Source organism: Camelus dromedarius, chromosome 3 (assembly GCF_036321535.1).
Source record: "Camelus dromedarius isolate mCamDro1 chromosome 3, mCamDro1.pat, whole genome shotgun sequence".
Classification (NCBI taxonomy): Eukaryota; Metazoa; Chordata; class Mammalia; order Artiodactyla; family Camelidae; genus Camelus; species Camelus dromedarius.
Genome location: NC_087438.1, coordinates 94,546,943 through 94,568,250, shown reverse-complemented (window position 1 = coordinate 94,568,250; position 21,308 = coordinate 94,546,943). Strand labels below are relative to the sequence as shown.

At 50.2% G+C, this 21,308-nt stretch overlaps 1 protein-coding gene across 3 annotated transcripts in view; it reads right to left on the bottom strand.

Annotated features, from left to right (window-relative positions):
- SLC25A48 (solute carrier family 25 member 48) overlaps positions 1 to 20,284 on the bottom strand; it is a 39,663-nt gene extending 19,379 nt beyond the window's left edge. For all 3 annotated transcript variants that reach the window (XM_031449080.2, XM_031449081.2, XM_064484294.1), the window contains exons 1-4: positions 20,068 to 20,284; positions 15,111 to 15,154; positions 11,603 to 11,674; positions 9,310 to 9,568 (exon numbers count right to left, since the gene is read on the bottom strand). In XM_031449080.2, the coding sequence (XP_031304940.1) occupies positions 9,310 to 9,568; positions 11,603 to 11,674; positions 15,111 to 15,154; positions 20,068 to 20,161 (469 nt within the window). In that variant the 5' untranslated portion in view covers positions 20,162 to 20,284. The remainder of the gene's footprint in view (positions 1 to 9,309; positions 9,569 to 11,602; positions 11,675 to 15,110; positions 15,155 to 20,067) is intronic.
- Between the last annotated feature and the right edge of the window lie 1,024 nt (positions 20,285 to 21,308).

Below are 21,308 nucleotides of genomic sequence, written 5' to 3'. Positions count from 1 at the left end.
ACATCTTACACTTGAAGTAAACTGTGTTTGTGGGTCACTGTTCACTCAAGCAGAGCAAAGATCCCAAGCCTACTGACCCTCTCCTGCTTTTCAAGGTAAAGGGGTTCCATGACACCAGTGATGGGTCACTAGGTGAGAACCCAATCTCTTTTAGGCGATGGCTGTTACAGGCCCATCTACTGTAGTAAGATAGTGGTATGAACGATTCATAAGGGACCACAAAGCAGAAGACAGCAGGAATTCCTATCAGTTGCTCAGACCACAGATGCTCTGTGGCTCAGCGGGGGAAGGTGTGGCCTGGGGGGCTCTCAGCAGCTAGACTTATCAGAGTTCTCGGTAACTCTAGCAGTGGACCGATTTTATGTAGTAGAAAACAAATTTTGATGACCCTTAATAACTGACTCGGGAGATTGCTGGCAAGCAGCTCTTGGAAATATGCAAGACTGAGATTTGTGGACTTGTATGTCTTTCTGCAAGGAACCTGAGGAAGGAGGTGAGTACTCCACACACACTGGACAACCAACCCTCAGCCTGTTGTTCCAGAACTTTCAGGGCTTGGGCCTGGGCGTGTGCACATGCATGGGAAGTGATTCACATTAGGTTTCTTTCTTTCTAGGGTGAAATATATTTAGATTCCCTAGTGAGAATTTTTGGTTCAAAAATAAGCATAAAATTATGAATCAGATTTTTTCATTTCTTATCATGAGCACTTTGCCCTTGAGATCATTTCTGGCTGCACTCTCTAAATTAAGAGCCTTTTACAATGATAGATATATAGCACTCAGAATGCCTGTTTTGATTTTTCTTTCCCAAATTCGATTAGGATCAACTCAAGCCCCCTAACACCAAGACTGGCAGGATGTTCAAAGTTGATAAAATTGGCCCCACCCTGCTCCTAACCTTCAACTAGGAGCAGAAGGAGGCCCAACCAGTTCTAAAGAGACCCCTCCTCCAAGCTCCCATGCCTTGTCCAGCTGTATCCCTGCCATTGCTCCTTGGACCACATGCTGCGGCTGTCCGGCTCTACTGCGCTGCACCAGTGTTGGTGTTTTGCTTGCCTGGGCCAGGAGGTCCCTCTGAAGGCAGGTGCCTCTGCAGGTGCCTCTGCAGGGGGTGGGTATTTCTAGGTTTGGCCAGGTCTAATGGGACATATGTAGCCACCTCCTGGAGTCCTCCTACCCTAGAGAGGCTGAACTAGCCCAGATATAGGCTAAGGTCCCCACAGATCTGCCCCTACTGGCTTTCTCAGAACCCAGCGACCTGCCACAGCATCCTGTTGCACCCTTCCCAGACACAAACATGAACGAGCTTCATTTCTTTCCTTTCTTGAAGGCAATGCTGTTCAATTTCTTCAATGGGTCATGACCTTGGAGACAGGAAAGCCAACTGAAACACAATGGCTGATCAATGATCCTCTGAGTTAGTAAGGAGGGCCAGCCCTCAGGAACACAAAGGCCTGACCACTCTCTGTAAGGGGGAGCGCCACCAGACCTCTCCTGTGTGCCTGTGTCAGGGTGGGACGGAAACACAACATCATCTCTCAACAGGTCACTTTCTTCAGAAAATCCTTAACAAGTCGACCATCCACAGAGGGGGACCGGCTGGTCCTGGTCAGTGATTGCAGGCTTACCAAGTGTTCTGTATTCAAATACGTCTGGGCCAGCAGGCTCTCAAATGGAAGGTGGGAGCATGGAATTATTTCAAGGCACCCACAAATTCATAAGCAATATAGATGGACAGAATATCTCACATACATATGTGACCATTTTTCTTCCATGTGTAGGTGCTATTGTGGGAACACAGTAAACATTTGTTTATACAAATAAGCTGTAGTAGCTTGTTGTCATGGGTTTTTTCTTAATCCATAGACACAAAATAAAGCCGCTGTTTATGGATTGGACTCCATTTTGTATATTTAAAAGGTACTCATAGAAAAAGCTGGGACCCCTAGTCCACGCCAAGGCCGTGCCCCCTGTTATGGTCTGTCCTGGTTGCTTCTGCTTTCTGAGCAGGAGGTTTTGCTCTGACTCATGCAGTGAGTTTCCTGATGATGGGAGTCACACTCTGGGGCCTGTCACAGGCACTGTGGCCCTCAAGTGCCTCAGCATCTATCCAGGGAAGTCCTGAGCATCTGACTGACAGCTCTAGCACCAGGGCCTCCCAAAGCTTCACATCCCACACTCAGCCTTCTTCCAAACCCAGCCCTGTCTGGTCCTTGTGCCAGAGGCTATAAATGCTAAAAATTACTTCCAAATCATGGTCTAAGCTGCTGCACTGGTTTACATGCTACGGAAGCATCCAGAAATGTGGATGTTCGTCCTCCAGCAGCCAGGCTGGGGATAACCTCTGTGGTTTGGGTTTGAGCAGGCTGGGGGACCCCTCAGTTCACTCCCCCAGGATATTACTAACTGGGAATCTGTGTCCCAGTTCCTACTTCTAATGGGTCCAGCAGTTTCCTCATGGTCTGAGGGTCTATGATAGGCAGACGTTGAGCAGAAAGAGCCCAGATTAGGAGCAGTTGGGATTTGCTCTGCTGCCCAGTTGCTATTTCCTATACAACCTGGGGCAAAGGACTCAACCACATTGGGCCTCGGTTTCCTCATCATCTACACAAGGAAGAATTAAGTGGCTTGTCTGCCTCATTCGGCTTTTGTGAAAATTAAGTAAGAATGCTGGCAAATATACTTTACTAAAATGCGTGCAGTACAAATGAACTTTATTTGAGGCTAAGAGTTGTCCTTCTTGTCTTTGTTACCTTGTCCTGAGGTGACTTCAGGTTCTGGAAGTGCTACACCTGCCAGCCGCAGGCAGTCGTGCCCTGCTGTGACCTGCCATGACTTGCAGAGAGCTGCCAAGCCTACCGTGGGAGACTGTGGGTGCCCACGTGGTGCTGAGAACCATCAATACCAGTGTCGAGGCCAGAAATCAGGATAATACTTGCCCATGTCAATTGATTTAAAGAACAAATGGGCGTGTCCCCATCGCATGCAACTTGCACAGTGGTGCATTATGGTGTGTGCACCTACATTAATCTTGGCGAGCTATGTGGGACCACAGTTTGAAAAAAGATTCAAACCGCCCAGAACTCAAGGATGCCTCCTGAAATTGTGTGGCTATATGCCTGACCTCTTCACAAACCTCCTCCCTCTACTTTTGGGCCACTATTGCTCCAGCCCTCACCTCCTATTGCCAATCCACAGCCTACTTGAGAAGAAGGCCCCAGCTGTATGGTCCTGGCTTGTCTCCAGGTTTTTGTGCCCTTTAACATGCTCCAAGGGTTCCTGCCTTCCCACAGGCTTCCTTATTCAGAAGCTGAATAGAGCAACAAGTGTCCCTTCACAGAGCTTAACATCAAAAATTCCTGCCCTGAACTGGGAACGTCTTAGAAGCTCCACTGTACCAAAAGGAAGACCCTCCCCAGTGTTAACCTGCCTTGGGAAGAGCTTATTTCCTAGCAGCCACACATCTTTGTGGGAGCAATAAGACTATGTTACCAAAGACAGACTAAAGTAGTCAGGGCCTCTGAGGCACAGGTGTTGACCTTCCCAGCTAGAGATTTCTGAAGACACAGGGAAATCGAAGAAATGGTTGCATGCCATTTTGTCATCATGCAGATTCTTGGGCTCAAACAGGCTTTACGTTCAGGTAGGTAGTTAATCATCTCGCCTGCCCAGATGCACCCCTCGGCTGGCGCTCCCTGCTGTCACCATCCAGCCTGGCTTGTCTCCTCTTGACACATCCAGGAGTTAGGACCTTCTTCTCCCTGAGTCCTGGCCACATTGTGCCCTCTTCATTCCATTCAGATTACCTTAAATATGGGAGAGCCAAGCTCCCTCAACTTCCTTCCTCTTGTCTCAAAATTCTCACTCAAATGTCTCTTCCTTTTCCTTTCCCAACTTGGAAAAGAAAGTCTTCTCCCTTCTCTAGCCCTTGGTCTCCGTCCCCACTGTCACCCTGACTTCAGCAACTCTCCCCTCTTCACTCTCCTTCCCCAGGTTGGTGACCTATGTCTCTCAGGACTCTGTTCCCAGGGTGGGGAGCTGCGTGGCCTGGGGCAGAACAGCACAGAGAGCACAGACAAGTCACATAGGCCCAGCCTCAGTTTCCCCACCTGCCAAAGAGAGAACGACAGTGCCTGTTTCAGCCACAGAGCTGCTGCGGTGACTGCCTCACCGGACGTGCGTTAGCGCAGGGCCCGCAGCAGGGCTCAGGGCTTGTTAGCAGCAGCTGTTAGTGCCAGTGCAGCCCTTCCCGAACTCCTCTGCGATGTTTTCTCAGTAACGTTCATCCTCTTGGTTTCTGCAGCTAACTTCTATGACTTCAGCTGTCACTTCTCTGTCTGTCACACCTGTCGAGACCTCCAGCCCTGGCATTCCAGCTGCAGTCCCTCCCTCAACAGGAACCGAGGCAAAGTCACCACGTTCTCACTCAAGCTACCCTTCCGGCCAGGGTCCAGATCAGCAGCAGCAACCACGAGCACATGCTGCTCACCCCTCCACGCCAAGCTCTGTCGCGCTCACTTCATTGGCTGTTTCTTTCCCTGCATGGGAGGGGCCCCCCTCCTCAGCGCCACCCAACTTGGCAATCTGGGTCATTTTCCACACTTCCCTCTCTCCTCCTTGGCCTGCTGGTTCTGCATCATCAATGCCTCTTCCAGCTGCCACCCCCTCTGCTCCCCAAGGCCACGGCCCTGGGTCGGGTGTTCCTAGCCTCTTGCCGGGTCTGTGGCAGCAGCCTTCAAATCAGCCTTCTCACCTCCACCATTCCCACCCCCTTCCACCTCTTCTCAAGGCCGGGGTCACTTTCCTACCACGTGGTGTTGCTCAGGTCCTGCTGATGTCTGAGACGCTCCAGTGCCCCCTGAATGGCACCGAAACCCCTACTCAGCTGAAATCCAAGCTCTCCACAACTGCCCCCATACCTTCCAGAGCCCACCTCTCCCTGCTCCCCGCATCCTGCCACACGCCTGCCTTTCCTGCCACTGACTCCGTCTCTACATCATTCCTCAGCCTGAAACAACTCTCCCCACGACATCCCTACCTTTAAATGGCAGCCAGTATTCAAAGACTGGTCAACAGCTACTTCCTCTCTGGAGCCTTCCTGATCTGCAGAGCCAGATTCAGAGGTTCCAGGGCCTTCCCCAGGCCCTTCTCATTCTGGTACCTACCTGATTCCCCACCAGACTGTGTGCTCCATGAAGGCAGGGCTGTGTGTGTCACACAGAAAATGCTCCTGAATGAATGAATCAGAGAGGTGTAACACTCAGCCTTTTGCCTCCAGCTGGGCCTGGTCAGGGTCAGCACAGAGTTAATGCTGAGTGCTCCTCTCATCCCCCAAACTCTGGCCTCCTGTGGTGTTAAGGGCTTTGTGATCTGCACGTTAATCAGGCTCTTAATGAAAATACAGACCTGAAAGCTCCCAGATGGGGGAGGAGTGAGTGTCACTGGCTGTCGGTCTCCAGGATGTGACTTCGCCCAGGCAGCAGAGGGACTGCTGGCCTCTAGGACCTCAGCCCCCATTTCCAGCTCAGGCCCAGCAGGGAACCCAGTGAGGCTCCTGCCCACGTGAAGAGTAATGATGACTTAAAAAGGGAAGGTCTCTTCCCAGCGCCTTACTATCAAGGCTGCATCCGACTGAACTCAGGCCAAGTGACAGAGGTTTCAGGAGAAAACCTCTGTGAAGTTGGAAGAGTTTTTGTGAGTTTCCAGTGCTGTTCAGCAGGCACCGGAAGGTGGTGCCAAACAGAAACTCCCTTTAAACTTCAACTGACGATGTCATTTGTTAAAACGCTTCTGTATAACAATTTTGCAGTACGTACCAAGAATCTTAAAAATGACCATTCTCTTTGACCCACTCACGAATTAGAGCCCACACATTTAGGGAAATGAACCCCAAATGAAGGCAACTCTTTATGGACAACTTTGCTGATCACATCACTATTTTTAAAAGACGGGAAACTGTAAACAAGCTAAATGTTCGTCAGTTGGAAGATATTTGAATAATAAGTGTAATTGTATAGCTAACATTTATTTCATGTTTGCAATGTACCAGACACTTGCTGAGATCCATGTGTTATACACTGTCCCATCCCATCCCAGTTATGAAGTAGCTACTCTTGTTAGACCTTGTTTTGCAGGTGAGTAAACTGAGGCTTGGCGATCATAGGCATCTTGTCCAGAGCTTCCGGACTCTGGTGGAGATTGGATTAGAAGCAGGTAGTCAAACTCTAGAGACTGAATTCTTACCAGACTATATCAATCCTCTCAAAATGTGTGTATATGTGTGTGGAATTTTAATTTTACATGCTATTTTAGTAACATAGAAAATGTTTCTGTTATAATGTTGAGTTAAAAACAGGATATGAAATTGTGTATAACATGAGAACAACAGCTTAAAACATTTAATCCATACATATAGAAAAGGGAAAGGAAACACAGTGATCATATTTAGGTGGTTGGGCACTTTTTCCCTCTACATCCAATGTTCAGTATTTCATACATTTCCAACCACAGGTCACCACTAATAGACAATCAGAAGGAACTCAATGGCTTTATATTTGCATGTCTCCAACCAGATGAACTGAGCTCTCATCTCGACACGGCCTCCAGTCTACCTGACACAAGCCTGAAAGCAGAGAAGCCAGAAGCCTCCAGCACCTGGCTTCAGGACATGGCTTAGTCTCTCATCACCCATCATCACCCATCATCACCACCCAGGAAGTGGACTGGCAATTCTGGGCTAGAGCTGTAAGCCATGAGCAATTCCACAAGCCCTGCACAAGCTGGCCTAAAAATAACCATTGTGGCACAACAACCATGCAGAGCAGGCCTGACTCAGAGTAGAGACCACGAGCTTACAATGAGCCACAGCCCCACACTGCTCAGTCCACACAGTACTTGGTGCTGCCCCCGAGCCTGGCTGAGACGGCAGCCCACTGCCTCCCACCCACCCTGTTTTGAGTGGCCCAATTTCTGTCTGCCTGTCTGCTGGACAGGACAGAGCACCACAAGAGGGACAGGACAGAGTATTTTGTTCACCGCTGTGTCCCCAGCACCTAGCCCTGCGCCTGGCACACAGCAGGTGCATAACTATTGTGTGTTGGATACATGAACAGGGCTAACAGTCAAGCCGACCTCATGCTGTTGGGGTGGATATTACATGAGCTGATGCACATACAGCACTTAACTCAGCACCAGGCACACCATGAGCACTGAGCAACTTTGTCAGCTACCAATGGAGGCTGCTCAGCTCCCCAGAACAAAGGCTTCTGCACACCCAGCATTGGGGCCTTTCTTGGGTCTGACTATTCTCTAGCTGCTCCTATCCTTCCTCCATCTCCAGAGGCTTCTAGTCTGGCCTCAGGACCCCTGTGGCTCAGGCCATGGCCTGCCAAGTCAGCCACTGTTCTAGCACCGTCTGCAAGGAAGGTGGGGGTAGATGAGGGCAGGACAGAAGATGGAACCAAACACTGCCAGGAAAGCTCAATAATTAACATGCCTCCAAATGTCTCAGGCACCTCTTGAGAAACATCTCCCTTGGTGTCCAGGCTAGCTGTGGGTCCCCTCACACACTCACATGCACGCTGCCCCCTATTTCCTCCCCTGCCACAGACAAGGCGCCCAAGTTGTGAAGGAGGTGGGGCTGCCCCCAGTAGCCGAGGGGCCTCATCACTGAGACTCTTCCAACATCTGGACTCCAAAGAGCTTTAAGGCTTATGGAGAGATTTCCTCTGCACCTGAGACTAAAACAGCTTTTCTAAAGTTGACAGGAGAGCACAGAAAGCCAGCCCGGGGGCCAGGACTCCTGGATTCTAGGCCTGCTCGCGATGTCCTTCATTTCTCTACATTTTGGCTTTTGCCTCCAGGGTAGGATCAGCTTCAAACATTTCTCACAGCTGCCATCCTTTGATCAAACCGAACTGTACGAAGACATGACTCAGCATGTCAGGGAGACAGAGGTGGGGATCCACCTGCCCTGTGGCCCCCCAGGCTGCCCCATAGGTTGTGCTCTGTGACCCCTTGGATGATCCAGCCTGCTTGTTGTCCTGCATCTCCCTGCATGCTGATGGTGACCATGGGCCTGGGGGCACTGAGTGTCCAGCTGGTATGACTCATGTTCTTGGGGCAGCCATGCCCCAGGCTGTCCATGTACCCCAGTGAGGAGCATCAGCATGGAGGATGCTCGGAGGATGTGTAGTCCTGGCCTGGGCACCTCCCTGGTCGGGCAGGGAGTGCAGGCTGAGTAGAGGCACCCAGGCTGGGGGTATGAGAGGCACTGGGCCCTAATGCTCCTGAGACATGGGGCACAGCTGACTCCTAGCCTCTAGGGCAGAGGGCTTACATGGAGGCTATTTGGAAGGCCACCAGGGAGAGGGGTCCTATCCACAAGAGCTGTCAGGTATATATCTGAGGTGACGGGAAGGACCATGGATCTAGTCCTTCCATTATACAGAAAAGGAGACTGAGGCCTGGGAAGGGACAGTATCTTCCCTAAGGACACACAGTAAAATGAGAGCCAAGAACCAAACCCCAAGTTATTGCAATTTGTCTTCTAAGACCCCCAGCTCATCCTTCCTCTAGAGCTGACAGCTTTAACTCTGTACACAAGTGCCTTCCAGTTCTTTCAATCCTCTTTTATCAAAACGGCTCCCAGGAGAAGAGGCAGCAACCTCTTTCCCAGCAGGGAGAAGAGGACAACTGCAGCTGGGGTGCAGGACTAGCTTCATGGCACACAAGAAATGAAGTTCTAATGGAATGTCAGGGGCAAGAAGGGGGCGGCCTGCTTCACGGCCCTGCAGCTGGTCCTGCACGGGGCCTCCCTGGCTGCATCCCCTGGCATGTGGGGCAGGTGTGGGCCTGAGACCTGGCAGTCACAGAGGGTCCATCACCTGACTTAATGCTCTGCTGTTGCCCTTCTTAAATTCTTACTAATTTTTGAACAGGGGAGTCTTCATTTTCATTTTGCATGGAGGGCTGCAAATTACGTAGCTGGCCCTCACTAGCCAGTCATTAACTGTGTATCCTTAAATAAGTACCTTAACCTTGGGAAGCCTCAGTTTTCTCATCTGTAAAATGGCAACAATCACAACACCTGCCTCACAGGATTGTGCATGAAGAGAACACGTGCAGAGCTCGATGCAAGTGCCTGGCGCATAGTAAATCCTTAATCGATGGGAGTTACCACTATAGATAAAATAATATGACAGAGATGCCCTGCTCCATAAAAAGGATGTTAAGTGTATCCCAGATCGACAAACCAAGAAAGGGTCACAGGTGCCCTGATACCAGGCTCCCTCCCCTGGCCTCTTACCTTCCTGAAATGGCTGTGTCTGCATCTGCAGCCGGATCTTGATGAGGTCCACGGGTGCTCCCAGCCCGACAGAGACCACACCAGCCACCATGCTGGCCAGGAGCAGGTCAGACAGCACATGGCGCGGACCAGCCTCGGGCTCTTGGCACCGATGGTGGCTGAGGAACCTCTGCGTGTTGCTGAAGACCCCGAACACCACTGAGTTGTAGACGGTGATGCTGGCAAGGGGGAAGGACATGCCCTTGAAGAAGCCGAACACCTGTGGGGAGATCCGGGGGGAGGAAGCCTGAGGGCCCGGGCTGCCCTTGGCAGAGACCCTGCCCTCCTGGAGCCCGCAGGCTGGTGGGGGAGATACCACAGGAAAAATCAACCAGTATGTCCGTGGAGAAAATGAAAGAGGATGATGATGTGAGAAGAGAAACAGGGGAGGGTGAGAGCACCCTCGCCCTGAAGAGGAACTGGCTTCTGCATGGAGCTCTGCTTCCTGAGCTGCAGGATGCTGGGCCTGGAACCTGCATTTGTCACCTGAGTGGCAGTGTTCCTGGACTGCGGCCGAGGGGGAGCCCCAGTGGGTAGTGGGCTTGCCAAGCATCATACACTCCCTCCTCCTGCGCCACTCCAACAAAAACATCCTCTGGGCACTGGCCATGTGCCAGGCCCTGGGGACAGCAAGAAAGAAACACTCTCCACCCTCACTGAGCTCACGGCGGGGGGGAGGGGGGGGGCTGGTGGGAAGGAAACCCAGATAGACAAACTGACATGTGCTAAAATAAGCCTGTGGTGAGGAGGTACGAAGGGCCCCACAGCTCCTCAGGGCACCTGGGTCAGCATGTAGCTGGGTGCCCCTGAGCAAGAGCATCTGTTGGAAAACAGCTAGAGAGGGTGCCCCCGGAAGGACAGCACCAAGAGGCTCCTGCACAGGATGCAGGAGGCTGAGAGAGGCCAGGGTCCCTCCCACACTGTATTCTCAGTGAACACCATGGATGCTCCACTGAAGTGGGAAACTTCCATAGGCATTTAGAAGAAGGAGTCAGGGCAACACAGATGACACCTAAGACAAAAAAGCACTCGGAAGCTGTGGTAAAAACTCCACGCCATGCTCAAACCCACTAATCCTGCCCTGCATGCGTGGACCCTATTTGCCAGGGGCAGGACACCACACACACACCACACACACACCCGTCCACACACACATGTGCATGCATACACACTCACATGTACACACACACCATGCTTCAGGCTCTTCCTCTACAAGATCCCTCAGACAACCTGGGGCATCGCTTAGCCCTGAGCTGTGATGCCTCAGAGGAACGCCCACAGTCACCACAGAAGCCTCGAAGCTGGGACGCTGGCTGGTAGACACTGCAGGGAACATGGGCCAAAAAGGAGAATCAACAGCTGTCATTCAGGGGCTGGAGCAATTGCACAACATCTTGTACTGGGTTTGCAAAGATCACCCTGATTTTAAAGCAGAAGGTGGAGGCAGAACAACAGCTAGACATAAGACATCCTTCATCGCGGGAGAAACTCCAGGTGTGGGCAGGAGTCTTCCAAGCTCCAGGGCCCGGACTGGGAAGAAGCCTGGTAGGGACAGCGGTCAACAATGGGGCCACATCTCCAAGGACTCAAGGAAAAGCTCAAGGCTGCCACGGGGCTTACCCCTGACCATTTCTTTAAATCAACAGCTCATTTCTTCCTACATTTTAAAATTTATTTTAAATTCCCCAAGGAGGAGTCTTAGAAAGTCTTCCCAAAGCATACGTTCATTCTCAAGAAGGGTACATGATGCTTCTTGCATAAAATGATATTTAGATGTTCCTCTTTGCAGGAAAAAACCCTTGGTCCATGGTCTGGAGTGACCGGCAGCACAAGCTTGCCCTGGTGTCTGGGGTCAGAAGAGCCTGGCCCCCATTCCACCCAGATAAGGGAGTCTGTGTGCATACAGTTTAACTGTCACTCATTTGGTTTTGAAAACCTGACAGGTCATCCTGTTTTTGCAGGGATTTTCCCCACTGTGGCTCTAAATTCCTCAGAACTTCTCCAGGGAAGTTACACAAAACCAGCTTTTTCCCTCAATAACGTCGCACTTGGTGGGAGGGTTGAGTTTAGGTAACACATAATATTTGAGGAGTGCTGTGAGATGAACAGGGAAAACTGAGCCAAAGGTAATGAGCGCTAATGAACAGGCCTCCTGCCAGATGGACAGACAGACATGCTGGTGAGAGGGCTGCGACCTCAGTCCCCAGGAGGCCCCGGGAGGTGTGGCCCAGTTGCCCTCGCAGCGACCACTTACACTCTCCCTCCTGTACACGGTGCGGATGCAGCTGAGGGTGCTCCCGTAGCCATTGCCAGCCTGCAGGCGGGCCTGTGGAGAGAGGCAAGGGTGTGAGGGACCACGTGGAGCCAGGTCACGTCCCCACGGCCCCCAAGACACTGAGCTCCCAGAACGGAGGCCCAGAGAGGGAAAGGCCCTGCCACAAGGGAGCCAGTCAGGAAGGAGGCCTGGGCTTCCGCCCTGGCCCGGCTGACCCGCTGTCCTCTATCTACACCACCACCTTCCATGTCCCACTCACACCTTGCTAAATGCAGCAGAAGCCCTTTTGGTCATAGAGAAGAACAAAGGCCAGTTTGTTGTGCAAAAACAGTGCTTGTGTGGGGACATAAGGTTCTGCTGCATCTTGAGTACAAAAAGCTAACCGGTGGCTCCCGTCCATCTGCAGTCCATCACTCTGCCGTCCTCAGTACTCCTGAAGGCAGCCTGTCCTTTTCACCCCCACAGCCCCTTCATCTCTCACCTGGACGATGGGCTGGTCTCCTCACTGGCCTCCTGCTGGCCCCCCTTGCTCCTTTGCCTGTGTCTACACAACAGTCAGACTGATCATTTCCAAACAACAGTGAATGGTGTCACTGCTGTTTCAAGCTCTCCAGTGGCCTCCCATCAAACTCAGAATAAATTCCACACCTAAACAGCACCCATTTCCTCCACACCCCTGCCCTCTGTGCCCACCACACGGCACACTCCCACTCTCTGAACCATCAGTTCTTTCCTGCCTCCAGCACGTTCCACCTACGTGGAAGGCTCTTTCTCCAGCTCATCTTTGGGGTCTGAGCTTACATGCTGCAATGATGTCATCTGTTTGTCTTTTTACTTAGGGTCTATTTGGGCTCCTGATCTGGGGCAGGGTCGTCTCGCATTTCCCTCTCATCCCCGGAACTGAGTGTGGCCCTGGCACTTGGCTGTTTGCGCTGGCTGACCAAGGGGCTAGAAGGTGAAGCCGTGGTGTCCTCTAACAGAGGCTGACTCGGGTGACTGGGGCCATCTATAGTCAGGGAGAGGGTCTGAGTAAGGCTGCAGAAGAGCCCAGGGCACCCCTCACCCCGGTCTTGACCAGAGCAAAGTTCTGTCAGCCACACCGAGCTCTTGGGGAGGCTGCAGCTGAGGCCAGCAGCACAGCTCAAGTCTCTGGGGGCTCCAACTGCAATAGGAGCTGGCATTTAGGGTGCACCAGCTGCATACTTGGGGAAATACTGCGCATCATATGGAACTTATCTCATAGATGCACAGCACAAATGCTATGAGGCCTGCACACAATTCCCATTTTACAGATGGAGAAAGCTGATTCCCTGTGTGTGTTCCCTACTTCTACTGTAACAAACTATGATAAATTTAATGGCTTAGAACAATGCAAATTTATTCTCTTACAGAGCTCTAGCTGGTCTCTAGCGAGCTGAGCTTTGATTAGGAAAACCTGGTCACACTATAGCAGATATAAACCTTAAATGCACCAGCTGTGCCAGGAGCCAGGGAGCATCTGGACTCCAGCTCCACTGCCACCAAGTAGCTAGTGGCTGGCTCTCTCACCTGTGATGAGGCACCTGCACCCAGGGAAGGAGTCTTTGACCCAGGCCAGCAGCCCAGATCCTTCTAGCTTGGCTTTTCCAGGGGTGAGGGACAAGTCGCTCATCTGTTTCCCTATACCCCAGCGTGTGTGTTCATCAGGACAGGAAGGGCCCTCTCACGGCTCTATCCTCGCTGCTACAGTGACAATCTTCATGACAGCCCCACCAGGGAGGTGTTCTTTGCCCATTTTACAGATGGGGAAACCAAGGCTCAGGGAGGTTAAGTGCTGTGCCCTAGTCACGGGAGAGTAGGTGGGAGGCTGGGACTGGACTCCAGGTTATTGTAACTCTGAGGCTTTTACCTGGACCTTTCTCAGTAAACGAGGACTCTAGAGAAAATGCCAGCCAGAAGGAAGGAAGGAAGGAAGATGTTATAGGGAGAAACAAGGGCTGGACCCATAGGCTGGTCATGTAAGCCAGCATCACCAGGCTGGTACCCGCAGTGGGGAGGTTCTCAGACTGAACAGAGACTAGATTTTACATATCAGGAAAGGTTCCCTAAAGAGGTTCAGGAGGCAGAGGAAAGAGAAGAAGGAGAGTCCTGCCCTTTTCAGGTGATACACGGTCAAGCACGGGGTGGCCAGGCTTACCTGTGCAAGGGGCAGGGGTGGGGATGGGGGTTCCAACAAGCTCCACCGACCCCCAACCAGGCTGTGGGTGAGGGAAGGATGCTCTACCAAGGAGGCACAAAGGCTGCCTGTGTCAGAAACCTGGCTGTTAGGCCTGAAGGGGCAGGGACTGGACTTGCTTTGTCCACCACCACTGCCCTCCCATCCCCACGGCACTCAGGATGCCGTGTCCAGGATGCGTATGATGTACAAGCAAAAGGCTGGGCTTGTATGAAGGATGTGAAGAGCCAGGGACTACTTTCAACCATTTAAGACAAGGAGGCTGATCTCCCCATCAAGAAGACAGCAGGCCTGGGCTCTGACTGAGGAGGGGCCCATGGTCACACAGGGAGGAAGATGGGAGAGAGGAGACCACAGCAGCCATCAGAAGAGGACCTGAGAGGTGCCTCTTTGCACATGATTCTGCCAGAGCATTGATACGAACCTGGAAGTCAGGGTGAGGAGGCTCTATTTGTGGTTCTGTTCTCAGGCTATACCTCTAAGTGCTTCTCCTCATGGCAGGCAGATGGCAGGGGGACAGGTGGAATCAAAGAATATCCCTTTGTAACATCTCACTTCTCAATGATTTGATGTGCTGTGTGATCTGCGGCTACATCTTTCCTCTTTCTGGGCCAGTCTCTACATTTGCAGAACAAGGGGCATGGATGATCCGAGTGCCAGATGGCTTGGCTGGCTCCATCAGGTTAGAATGGCTTCCCATTCCCAACCTAAGCCCAAAGACCTAATCTGATAGTCAAGGCCTCCAAGGACTGAGTGCCGACCTACCTGCCTTTCCTGGATTCCGATCTGTGGCTGCTTTCAGAAACCTGATGCATCAGCAGCACTGGCCATGCTGGCCTTTCCCGAGCACGGCACCCAGGTAGTGTCTCCACCTCAGTGTCTTTGCCCGTGCTGTGCTCCGGGCCTGGAATATCGTTTCTCAACACCCAACCTTAAATTGTGGGATCCGATGCCACCTTACCCTGGAAGCCTTTCTGGTTCCTTAGTTCCAGAAAGACTTACAGAACACTCACCAGTGCCCTGGCCCCCTCCCTGGCAGCTCATGAGAATCTGGAGGCAGAAATGGAACACTTACAACAACAAAATGACTGCCAAGCAATGAGGGTAGAGCATTCCAAACCAGGCCTCCTAGCATTCCACCCCCACGGGCTGGCACAGGGAGCCGGCCCTGGGCTGGAGACTTTCTGGGAATCAGAAACAGCAGGCAAATTCCTGGAGGCAAACTCACTACAGACCCCTTTCCTGAACGTAACAGCAACATGGCTACTGTACCTTGACCGTGTCCAGAGGGTGGCCGACAATGACACTGGCTGCACCTGTGGGTCAAAGAAGAACACTTGGTTACTCAGCTCCTGGACTCCTAGCTGGCACCAGCTGGCCCTCAGGAGAGAACGAAGGGCTCAGACACTTACAGTCACTTACTTGGTCAGTGCCCAGGCACCAGAAGGGCCCCCCAGTGTGGCAGGCACTGGGCCACCCGTGGCGAAGGCAAAGAAAAATGGAGTAAAACCTGGTCCTGCCTCAAGAAGCAAGCACCCTACAGAAAAGGAGTGAAGATGCTGGTATAACTGGGTCTGCACGTGCAAAAGAATACAGTTATACCTCCACCTCACACCTACACAAAGCTGAACTCAAAATAACCCAAAGGCCTAAACAGAAGCAATAAAATGATAAAAATCATACACTAAAACACAGGGGGAAATCTCCATGACTGTAAATTTGCACTAGATTCTTAGGCATGACACCAAAAGTGCAAGCAACAAAAGAAAAATTGGGTACATTGGATGTCATGAAAATTAAAAATATTTGTGCATAAAAGAACACTCTCAAGAAAGTAAAGAAACCTAGAGAATAGGGCAAAATATTTGCAAATCATACATTTGATAAGGGTCTAGTATCCAGAATATGTAAAGAACTCCAACAACTAAAAAGAAAAAAAAATGTTAAAGGGCAAAGGAGTTGAACAGACATTTCTCTAAAGATATACAAACGGCCAACATGTACATGAAAAGATGCTCAACATCATTAGTCATTAGGGAAATGCAAGTCAAAACCACAGTGAGATTCTGCTTCACACCCACTAGGATGGCTATAATGGAAAAAAAAAAAAAAGGAAAAGGAAAATAACAAGTGTTCATGAGAATGCGGAGAAACTGGAACTCTTATGAATTGCTGGTGGAAATGTAAAATGGTGCAGCTGCTGTACGAAACAGTTTGGCTCATCACAAAGTGAAATATAGGATTACCGTATGACCCAGCGATTCCACTCCCAGAAATATACCTAAATGAACTGAAAACAGCACTCAAACAAGTATGTGGACACACGTTTGTAGCAGCACTACTCACAAAAGCCAGAAGGTAAAAACAGCCCAATGTCCATTGCTGGAAGGATGGCTAAACACAATGTGGTATATCCATAAAATGGAGTATCAGTAGGCCTAAGGAGGAATGAGGTACTGACACATGCCACAGTGTGGATGAACAGGGAAAACACTACACTAGGTGAAAGGCCAGAAGAAACAGGTCACATATGGTATGATTCCACTTAGATGAATTATCCACAATAGGTAAATCCACAGAGACAGACAGCAGATTAATGGTTGCCCAGGTTTGGAGGCAGGGAAATGGGAATGCCTGCTTAATGGGTCCAGGAACTTCTTTGGGCAGGAAAAAAAATGTTTTGGAACCAGACAGATGGTTGCACAACATTGTGAATGTACCAAATATCACTGAACTGTACACCTCCAAATGATTAATTTTAGGGTATGTGAATTTCACCTCAAAAATGGGGGGACATGTGAAGAGATAACCCAGAAACTTTTCAGGTACCTGCAGGTTATTTAGCTTTTCTACATCTCCCTTTTAGTATGTGTAGTGGGAATAATGTTAGCACGTACCTCACAGTTTCATTTGAAGAATGAAATGAGACAATAAACCTAAAGTACCAGCAGAGCCTGGCACTTACAGGATGCTCTAAAGGGGCTGCCATCACTATTGATTTTTTTTTAAGAGAGCCTCTTTGAAAAGGTGATGGATACTCTGGATCTTTTTACACACAAAAAATGCCCATACACATGCATAGTCACAAGGGCTGAACAATTATGGAGGCAAGCAAGGCTGCCCTGAGGCCATGTTGCAGAAAGCAGTGACAGTGAGATTGAAACAGGAGCCATCCTTCTGAGACAAATTCCATGTCATGCTGATGAGGAAGGAAGTGCTTCTGCTAGCAGGAGTGATTTAATCAGGTAAGGCAGGTAAGGGGTCCTGGAATATTGATATTTACAGGGGCAGAGGAACCAGCTATTCCAGAACAAATGTTCCCTTGGTCTAGAACCTTCAGACCCCTCTCAGTCCCTCGTCCCACAGAACTGGGCAGAGACAGGAAGATGACAGGCAGCGAGCAGCTGGACCATTCACTCTTCAGGGGAAGGAAAGAGCTCTGGTCCTCAGGCTCTGGCTACATCCTTCACTACAGGCATCACTCAGCCCAGGGCAGCAGTCCCCAGATGCAGCCTTGAGCCAGTATCTCCCTGCACCATCATTAGCCCAGTCATCTAAAAGCAGGGGATGCAAAGACAAGAAACAGGATTATCAGGTCAGGGGTTTTCTGACCTTGGGACCTCACAGACCAGTAAAATTTCAAACTGTGAAGGATGTAATGCTGAAATTTTATTATGCCAGGTCACTAAGGAAGAAAGTAGCAGTAGATGAGTACAGGGGTTAACATGGCCCTAGTACCAGACTGTATGGGCTGGAATCCCGTTTATGCTAGATGCATGGCCTTGGGCAAGTCACTGAATTTCTCTGTGTATCCATTTCCTCATCTGTAAAATGGAGATGTAATAATGGTAGCTACCTTGTTGGAGCTATAAAGAGATGTACATAAACACACATGAGCCCAGATATCGTATGATTCCATTTATATAAACTGTCCATAAAAGGCTAATTTATAGAGCTAGAAAGTAGATTAGTGGTTGCCCAGAGGGAGAGGATGCGGTTTAACTGCAAATGGGCACGAGGGATCTTATTGGGGGATAAAATGTTCTAAAATTAATTTATGCTAATGGTTGCACCACTTGCTAAAATTGTTAAAAATCATGAAATTGTACATTTGAAATATGTGGATTTTATGATATCCTGATAAAATAACCTCAATAAAATTGTTCTAAATGTATATATATATAGAGAGAGAGAGAGAGAGAGAGAGAGAGAGAGAGAGAGAGCGAGCGCACTTAAACAGCATCTGGTACCTACTAAGTATTCACTGTTATTACACTTATCTTCATGGAAGCAAAAAGAAAAACAAACCAACAAGCCTATTTTGTCTCATATAAGTATTGCTACTCCCACTTTCTTGTCATTTCCGTTTGAATGAAATATCTTTTTCCATCCTCTCACTTTCAATCTATGTGTCTTCTTCACTCTAAAGTGAGTCTCTTGTAGGCAGCTTATTGTAGGCAGCATATTGTAGGCTTTTGTTTTATTATCCAGTCGGCCAATCTCTGTCTTTTGATTGGAGCATTTAGTCCATTGACATTTATAGTAATTATCGATAGATGTGTGTTTATTGCCGTTTTGAACTTTGTTTTCCAATTGATTTGGAATTTCTTCTTTGTTCCTTTCTTTTTCTTTGTCTTTTTTTTTCTTTTTGTGGTTTGATAATTTTCTTTTGTATTAACCAGGTTTCTTTTTGTTTTTTGTGACTCTATTGTATGCAAAAGGTTTGTGATTACCCTGTTTTTCAAGTATGTTAACCCATTACTATATCTGTTTGCTTTAGACTGGTAGTCATGTAGGCTCAGACACATCCTAAAAAGAACAAAGAAAAACCCACCAAAACTGAAACAAACCAGCAAAACCATGTTAACATCAACAACGTAAGGACAATCTCAAAATACAGAACCATCTACTCCTTGCTGTGTGAGTTGGGGAGGGTCTCTGTGTCAGAGGCTGAGCTACCCTGACAGCCTTACCCTCCAGAACATTCCTCAAACCAAACCCCTGGCAGCCCTACTGAAGTTGGTCTGACTACTTAAGTAGCAGGTGAGGAAAGGTTCTCCCTTCGAACTAAAAGGTTGTCCAAAGAGGGCCTGGCCTGGTGGGCCTCTGGGTGCAGCCCCATGGCTGGCAAAGTTAGGAGAGACAGGTCTCAGCGACAGAACTGACCCCAGTGAAGGGAATCCTATCTGCTCAGGATGATGAGCCACCTGTAGGGGCCAGACATGTACTCCAACTAGGTAGGAAGGGGCCAGCAGAAGAGGAAGGACCTGAGACCCTAGCTGTCTGGTTGCTCTTTTTGTTTTTTTCCTTTCTTACAACCTCCCTGGTCTCCTTCATACCTAGAACCTGGGGTGGGACACAAACACATTAGCCATAGCCTCTGCCTCAGCACCTCAGTATTTTGTCTTTGGGAGGGGGCTGCTTTCGCCAACATCCCTTTTCTGATGACCCCCCTTAGATGGGACCAAAAGAAAGGTTACATTTTACAAGCAAAGTCTCTCACGTCGCCCCCTCCCCGCACCCCACAATAGCTGAGCAGAGAGGAGGGGTAGACCCATTGGAAAGAGAAGACTGGAAAAACAAGGAAATGGATGCGACTCTTGCCCATGCAAACCCAATCCAAGCCCAATAGAGAGTGACACCAAGAGCGGTAGGAAGGGACCAGGGGGCCCAACTGTGCCTGGAGAAGAGGCCTGACAGCTGACAGCGGCTGAAAATGTGAGGGGTTCCTCTTATCTGCAGGTGGGCACCTGCAGTCGGTGCTGGACCCCCGGCTGTGGGCTCTGCTCCCCGCAGCCAGGATGCCCCTAGAGCCAAGTTCTGCATTCCTTGCTGCCAAGCACAGGCTCTCACACCCGAGTTCCTGCAAGCAGAGCCGGTGTCCCCAACTCAGATGCGCACCAGTTTGCTGAAGGGTGTGTCCGCGCCAGGACGCTCCATTGGCTATCAGCTTTGACGCGGTTTAATCATTACCGGATCAAGATCCGCGGATCCAAACTTTTAGGCAAATCACAAGCTCAGGATGGAGCAGCAAGACCAGCCCCGTGGCTGGCGGCGCGCACTCGGGGCGCGGGTGGGCAGCACTGGGGCGCGGACCTCACTGACCCAGCACGGAGTGTCAGCTTGGACCACGCAGCGCCTGGCCAGCTGTCTCTCTTCCTCTAGGGCTTGGGTTGTCCCGTCAGCACACTCACCTCCAGGGGTCCCTCCCGTCCGGGGGTGCTCTCACCTCCAATCCAACCCGCCACAAAGTCTTCCAGCTGGAAGCTGCCCATGGCCCGGGCCGCGGCTCCTCGCGCTCCTGGAGCCGGGTCGGTGCCCATTCAGAGTCTGCAGGGCATGACCAGCGGGCGAGCGCACCGGACAGGCCAAGTCGGGGACGCAGAGCCCCGCGCAGGTCCACCTCCACTGCACACCCGCCTCCAAATCGCCTCTAGCACCGGCAGCCAGGCTCCTGCTTACAATGCCCGCGGGCTGTTGACATCACGCCCCCAGTGGACCTTAAAGGCACAGCGCACTGGTCCGGGCGAGGGAGTGTCTGCCTGCTGTTGTTCACATCTCCTCACATCTTGGAGACACAATGATCTCAGGGACATTTTTGCAAAGTTCATGAAAAGAGGTAACATGGGAGGCTTTATCCGAGCTCAGGAATTATTTGATAACAAACACTAAGGCCTATCTGTGACAGAATTGCTTAGCTGGTATGACATATCCTCTTTTAAGCTAAAAACAGACCTGAAATCATTGTAACTGAATGTCCAGCTAGCAGATAAACCACAAGTTCTTAATTTCTTTAGGAGCTGATTGAAAGCCATGGACAGCTTTGCTATAAAATACGCAGGACACACAATTTTTCATGATAGCTTTAGAGATCAGGGCTCTTCCCCCACCCCACCCTCCAAACCTCTCTCTAGCCCCCAGGTTTCAGAAGCTTATCTATTCCTGAATCACTGAAAGAATGTGTGGAAAACATCTAGCCGAGGGGTAGGCTCCAAGTCAGCTCTAAATGAACACTAGCATTTAACAATGTCCAACGTTTCTTGAGCTCTGAAATCCTGCCCCACTCACTCACCATACCTGGGCTTACTCCTCACAACAGCCCTGTGAGATAGCTGTTACTATTATTCCCATTCCTAGATGAGAAAAATGATTGCATATCCACATAGATTTTCATCACATAGATTTTAATTTTCTAGAAAACTGGCCCAAAAATTAGGAGATGAAAGTTGTCACACCTCAGTTATAGGTTTAGCTGTGCAAGAACAGATTTGAGCTTACTCCCAAAGACCTGGCTGCCCCAGAAGAGAGCCCAGGGGAGACCCCACCCAGAATTGAAGGTCCCACAGTACCCCCTACTGAGAGCACACATCCCCCTGCTGAAAGCAGCCTGGCCAGGTGAAAATTTCCAGAGCCCTGAAAACTCTCAGCTTGCCCCTGGCCAGGGGTGAAGCTAGACTGGAAACTTCCTGA